A 7,279-nucleotide genomic window follows, 5' to 3' on the forward strand; every position below is an offset into this window, starting at 1 on the left:
ACATTCAGATTCTGATAGACATCATCTACCAACTCCCAGGACATTCACCTTCCTTCCCCAGTGAATTCAATGCCATGGTTAGTAGTCTTTCTCTCCAGCTTAATTCTTGCCCTCATACTAGGGGATTTCAACATCAATATTAATGTTCCCTCAGACACTCTAATATCTCAATTCCTAAGTCTTCTCGGTTCTCTTGACCTACTTTCATTTCACCTTTGCTACAGAGATGGTCATTCTGTTGATATTACTATCATTCTAAGGTGTTCTACTTCCATATTTATGACCACTAAAATTCCTTTACCTGGTCATTAATTTATGATTCCATATTTTCCTTTGCTTAATTATTTCTAACCCTATTCTTTGTCCCTATACCCCCTCTCCCTTCATCTTACATTATTCACAATACCCACTGTTTTTTCCTTTACCTTCACATAAAGAGGTGGTCCTTCTCCATGCCAAGGCAAATCCTTCTACTTAGACCCTTAATTTCATTCCATACTGTCTTCTCCAAAAGATTTCCCTCCCTATCATTCCTTCTCTCCTCTAAATCTTCAGTTTATCTCTATCCGTTGACTGCTTCCATATTGCCTACGAACACGCCCATGTCTTCTCCATTCTTAAAAGGCCTCACTGGATCTAACCAACTTCATAACTATTATCCTATATCTCTACTCCTTTTCATAGCCAAACTCTTTGAGAAAGTCATCTACAGTAGGTGCTTCTACTTCTCTCACTTTTGAAATCCTCTACAATCTAGCTTTCATTCAACTAAAACTGCTCTCTCCAAAATTACTAATGATAGCTTAACTGCCAAATCTAATGGTCTTTTCTCAGTCCTCATCTTACCCTCTCTTCAGCCTTTAACAATGTCAGTTGACCTCTTATCCTAGATACTCTCTGCTTTCTAGGTTTCATAATCCTATTGTCTCCTAATTCTCCTTCTGTCTGACTTCACTGGGTCTTCTAAGCTATGTTATGGGTTCTCTTCTCTTTTGAGTCAATATTGTGTCCTTTGGTGATATCATCAAGTCTCATGGGTTCAATTATTGTCTCTATGCAGGTTATTCTCAGATCTATATATCCAGTCCTAACATCTCTCCTTACCTCCAGTTTCACATCAAAAACTACTTATTAGATATCGTTGAACTGAATATCTCATAGACATCTCAAAATCAACATGTCCAAAACAGAACTTATTCTCTTACCCGTGCACAGATTTCCCCTCTTTCCAAATTCTCTATTACCGCTAAAAGTACACTGTCCTCGTAATAGCCAGGGCTCACAACCTTGATATCATCCTCCACTCCTCACTTGCACTCGCCCCTCATATCCAATATGTTGCCAAGTCTTATCGTTACTGCTTTTATATCTCTCACATACGGACTCTTCTAGCCTCTGACACTGCCACCACTGCCAACCACCCTGATACAGAGCCTTATCACCTCTTGATTGTATTATTATAATACCCTGCTGTTTGGTTTCCCTGCCTCAAGTCTCTCTCAATTCCAGTTCGTACTCCAATCAGTTGCTAAAGTGAGATTCCTAAAGTACAGGTCTGAGCATGTCATTTGCTACTCATTAAACTCCAGTGAATCCCTATTACCTCCAGGAAGAAACATAAATTCTTCTCTTTGGCTTTTAAAGCCCTTCACAACCTGGTTCCTTCCCACCTTCCTAGTCTTCCACTTGACTCCCTGCCGTGTACTGTACAGTCCAGTAACACTGGCTTTCTTGCTGTTCCTGACACAATTCTTCATCTCTTGGTTCTGTACCTTTTCACTGGCTTTCCCCCTTGCTTTGAGTGTTCTCCTTCCTTACCTCCACCTTCCCGATTCTCTGACTTCCTTCATGATTCAGCTCAGATCCCTCAGCCCAGAGGAAGCTCGGACACATCTGCAGAAAGCCTTTGTAGTTAGCCCCTTCCTGACACCTTTCTGAGATTACCTCCATTTTAGCCCTTAGAGCATAAAGTTGCTTACGTGTTTTCCTTAGTAGAATGTGAACTCTTTGAGGGCAAGGACCATGTTTGTGCTTCTGTTTGTAGCCTCAGTGCTTAGCTTCAGTGCTCCTCATGCCCGGTAAGTGTTTAATCAATGGTTGTTGACTAAATGACAAAAATACTTTAGAAATATGAACTGCTGAGGGGTGGAGACAAGATAGCCAAGTAAAGGGAGCATTTTTTCCAAGTTCTTCCAATATTCTCCTCTAAACAATTTTTTAAAAGTACGTGAAATTGAATTGTAAGGAAAAATAAAAAAAAATTTAAGCAAAAAAGTCACAGTGAGTTATTTTTCCAGCCCATGATAGTTTAGAATAAAAAGAGAGGTCTATGGACTGGGGTAGGAGTTGTCTGGGAATACAACCCAGCTATGGGCCTTGGAGGTGATAGCTGCAATAGTAGTAGCAATACTAGGAGCACTCAGCACTCAGAGATGGTAAGGGAGTCAGAAAAATATTCTAGGGGAACCCTGTGCTGGCACTGGGCACGAGATCAGGTACCATTTTGCAACTCCACTGCCCAGTTACCAGTTGCAATTCTATGGCAATGAGGAGTGCTTGTGGTTGTAAGCAGGTAGAGGCCTTACTTGGGTACAGTAGCAGTTCCAGGTCAGAGAGAAATTGTGGTCACAAGGGAGCAGGGTCTTTACCTGGGTAAGTACCAGAATGCAGACAAGGAGAGCAATGGCTACACTTCTCCGCAGATCATCTTGGAAGGACTAAAAACTTATAAGCCCCCCAAACTATCACAGGCTATAAAAATACTATACCTGGGACAATTCCCCCCCCCCCCAGTCTCCACACACACCCAGATATGAGCAGATCCCAACTCTTAGATAAAGTGTGAAGTCAAAAAATAGGCTAGAAAAATGAGCAAATAACAAAAAAAGAATATGATCTTAAAAGCTACCCAGGTGACAGGGAAGCTCAAGGTACAAACTCAGTAAAAGACAATAACTTGAAAACATCTACAAACAAAGCCTCAAATCAAAATGCAGGTTAGGTACAAGCCCAACAAGAATTCCTAAAAGAGCTTAAAAAGAGAGAGATTAAGAAAAAAGCAAAAAAAAAAAAATTAAATCAGTGGAAAATTGGGAAAAGAAATGAAAATAAAGTAAAAAAATTTATGAAAAGAGAAATAACAGCTTGGTAAAAGAGGCACAAAAGTACTGAAGAAAATAACTCCTTAAAAATTAGAATTGGTTAAGTGGAAGCTAATGACTTCATGAGACATCAGGAAACAAGAAATAGAAGGTATTTGAGGACATGATCAATATACAGTCTAAAGAACACTGGGCTGGCAGTAGAGGGGCACAAAACATATACTTTGTTAAACAGTGAAATGGTATCCTTGACTGGAGGCAGGGTTCAAAGAAACAAAATGGAGGTAACTTCTTTGATGTCATCATTTTGCTTTCTGGCTGGTCATGCTACTATAGCATCTTTCTGTTTGACCTAAATGTAAACTAGTGATGTCTTTGTCACTAGATGTGTTGAAACAGATGCTAAATTACCACCTTTGCAGAAGGTATTACAGAAGGGATTTCTCATTTAGTTAGTAAATAAACTAGATGACTTTGAAACTCCATTTTAACACTAAAGATTTAGCAGTTTTTGAAAAGATTTTAATTTTTTTTGTGAGGCAATCAGGGTTAAGTGACTTGCCCAGGGTCACACAGCTAATAAGTGTCAAGTGTCAAGTGTCTGAGGCCAGATTTGAACTCAGGTCTTCCTGACTCTAAGGCTGGAGCTCTATCCACTGCATCATCTAGCTGGCCCCTGAAAAGATTTTAAAATAGATTAATCTTGTTGGTAGTGTTGGCATAAAGGTAGTGTAGGGCAGTAGAAAGGGCCCTGGATTTGAGGAGAAGGAGGCTCAAAGGGGTTCAATCCTTTGTTCTGCTACTTAATATCTAGATATCCTTGAAAAACAAACAAACCAAAAAAAAACCTGCTTCATTTTTACTTTTTATCTCAACATTTTTTTAATTTTATATTTTATCCCAGCAGCTAACATAGTCACTGACACATAGTAATAATAAATAAATATTTCTTGAATTGAATTAAAATCAGTTAAAATCTTGAGGCCTATTTCCTCATCTCTAAAATGAGGTATATGGCCTAAATGTCCTCTCAGGGCTGATGACTTCTAGTTCTAATCTATGATTTTGTAATGAAGTCATTTGGATTTCCCTTTCTACTCTTAAACTGTTTTTCTTTGCTTTCACTTAAACACGTCTTCCATTCTTCCAAAGAATACATTCTTGTATTTAATAAACCAAATTATAGAGGTACATTGTTCTGATCTTTTTAGCGTATATTTTAGCAAGGAGACCGATCTGAATTTTCTATGTATGGAGTTGCTAATTGGCTCTGGAGGGAAACATATGTGTATCACAATCTCTTTTGTTTATTAGAACATTTTTCTTATGCTCCTTATTTATGAAAAGTGAAGTATTTGGTTCTCTGTGACACTTCCCGGAAACTCTAATTGCTAATTGCTACAGTAAACTGCCTCTTTTCTCCTCATTCATTTATCAAATTCATTTATTCATTACTCAGTTCTTCATCCATGCATTGTATTGTGCTAGATGCTTTAATAGATAAAAAAAATATATAAAACAAGGCCCCTGACCTGGGGGGTAGTTCTTAAAATCTACTCGGATAGACAAAACACACATGCATGCACACAAAGAAAGTGTTAAATTAACAATAAAATATACAAATACACAATAACAATAAACATGCACTCAACTATCACATGATTGGTGTAGGCAGTAAGCGTTACATGAGATCTGATGTGGGAAATGTGACTGAATAAAGTGTAAAGTAAGGCTTCACAAGGAGGTTAAATTTTGAGCTGAATATAAAGGAAAGGATAGGTTTTGGTGCAGGAGATGAAAGGGATGTTCCAGAGGAATAGGACATGAACAAGTAGGCATTTTTTGCTTTTAATTCAATTTGTATTTTATTAATCATAGCAACATCTGTATAGATTTGAAAAAGTAACATGTAGAAGACATTAATTATTTAATATGCAGAGGGTATATTTGCTTGTTTATAGATTCACATGTGAATTTACGGAACTCTTGCAATAACTCTTCAACCCACAAGTTAGAAAACTGATTTGGGGTATTAAAACATAAAATTGACCAACATAAAAATACTATAAATATTTAAAGTCTTATTTAGTTAGGCATCCTTAGGATGTTAAATACATCATTACAAGTTACTGTATCTGATAGGTTCTGAGGTACGCAAATACATGCAAATGTGCATGTGCACATTCATTTTCTTACATCAAAGGATATGGGATTTTGTGTTTGGATATCCCTTCCAAAACCTCCAAGTTTTAGTAGATTGATTGCATATCTTATTATGGTTAAAGAAACTAGATCTAAGCAACTAGATGGTTAGAGGTGTGTGTGTGTGTGTGTGTGTGTGTGTGTGTGTGTGTGTGTGTGTGTCTGCATACATATATATGGAGGGAGGCACTTGTTTTGGGGACGAGTACATCAGTCCAACAAAAGTGGTGTGTAGTAGCGGTAGAAGGAGGTGAGCTTTCAATATTGATTAGGACTGGATATTACAGTTATCCCTTCCATGTCACAACTTTCCCCATCAGGGTTTCAATATATCACAGATCAACAGAAAAAATTAAATGGGAATTTTGGGGGAGTTTTGAGGAAGCCGCAAATGACACGCAAGGGTCAACTGACAACACAGAAAAGGTTTACTAACTCAGAAATGCATAAAATATATGTACAGTATTGTATAATATCAACCTAAATTTTATAATATGATACTGTAAACCCCCCATAAAAGAAGAAGAAAAAAATCAAACTTCTTCTCTGGTGCAAAAGGAGGGCAAAAAAATTTTACACAGATTTTCTAGATCACAGGAGCGCTGTACCCCTAACCCCCGCAATGTGTAAGGGATAATTGTAGAAGACTTTGAATGCTATAAAAAGGTAGTAGGAGGCCATTACATTTTTTCAACAGAAGAGTAATTTTAGAAAAGGTTTGTTTTGTTTTGTTTTGTTTTTGAAAGATCAATCTGGCAAAGGTGTGTTGTAACAAATTATAACGCTATTGGTGATATACTGGCATAAGGCATTGAGAACCTGAGGTATGGTGATTAGTTATCCTGCTGTGAGATGATAAGAACTTATACTAGTGTAGTAGCTTTGGGAATGGAAAAGAAAACAATGATGTGAGAGATTATTTTAAGAAGTCTACAGTGACCTGGTGCCCATTTGGATATCGCAGGCAAGAAGAGAGAGGAGTTGAATAGGCTAGATGAGGTCTGAGTTCTCTTCTAACTTAGATTTTGGGATTCTAAAAATATCCTCTTATTTAATATAGTTATTTACACACTTTTTCTCGGTTTTTTTTAGGTAACATTAGGCGTGACAGAATTACACGTATGTATTATCTTTCTCTAATTCTTGAATTATTTGTCTTGTCTGAGTGAAAGCAAGCATCTGATTGCTTCTTTATTTTACAGATTATCATTTCTGGTATCCAGAGTGGGAAGTACCTCGACCAATTGTGTGTGATCCCCGATGCATATTTTGTTTAGTATTTAGATCCTTTTTATTTTTAGTGGCTGTTGCAATAGTTTTCCTATTACAGCATAAATTTCCAAATATACGGTTAGAAAAAGATCTATTGTTGGCTGAAATATTAGCACAAAATAATTCAGAGAAAGATATAGAATCAGAGAAAGATGGCACTAAATTGAATGAGGTCCAGGAGCCTAAATCAGGTCGCCACAGGCTGGAGGGTTTGGGAAAGGCCATAGAACCACTGAGCCTGAAGAAGAGTAAGAAGAAAAAGAAGCGGCGAGGTGTCAAAATGGATAGCGCAAGGGCCCTGGAGTCAGGAGAACCCGAGTTCATATCTTAGATGCTTGTATGACCCTGGGCAAGTCACTAAACCCTGACTGCCTCACCAAAAAGCAAAAAAAAAAAAAAAAAAAGAGAGAGAGAGAGAGAAAGAGAGTGAGAAGAAAAGATATAATAAGCCACTATGCTTTTTATCTCTTTTGGGGAGCTCTTAACGTGGACAAGAAATAAGATGGTTAAAAGGAATTGGGCAATGAAATCAGCAGAAGTTTTAGTAATATTTATGATCCAGCTCCTTAAAAATAAAAAAAAAATTTCCTATGCTATTGCATTTAATAAAAATATTTCAATTTTAATTGTTCTTTGAATTTAACTTCATTAAAGTTTTTTTAATGAATGATTAAAGTTGCCTAGTGTTTTTCACAATGTATTAA

The 7,279-nt window shown here is 37.2% G+C and overlaps 1 protein-coding gene across 1 annotated transcript in view; it reads left to right on the top strand.

Annotated features, from left to right (window-relative positions):
* GLIPR1L2 (GLIPR1 like 2) overlaps window positions 1–6,906 on the top strand; it is a 48,421-nt gene extending 41,515 nt beyond the window's left edge. Inside the window, exons 6-7 of the mRNA XM_027872185.1 lie at window positions 6,396–6,422; window positions 6,506–6,906. Of these exons, the coding sequence (XP_027727986.1) occupies window positions 6,396–6,422; window positions 6,506–6,906 (428 nt within the window). The remainder of the gene's footprint in view (window positions 1–6,395; window positions 6,423–6,505) is intronic.
* Window positions 6,907–7,279: the final 373 nt, after the last annotated feature.

This window comes from Vombatus ursinus, unplaced genomic scaffold, assembly GCF_900497805.2.
Source record: "Vombatus ursinus unplaced genomic scaffold, bare-nosed wombat genome assembly UNPS02003292.1, whole genome shotgun sequence".
NCBI classification, from domain to species: domain Eukaryota; kingdom Metazoa; phylum Chordata; class Mammalia; order Diprotodontia; family Vombatidae; genus Vombatus; species Vombatus ursinus.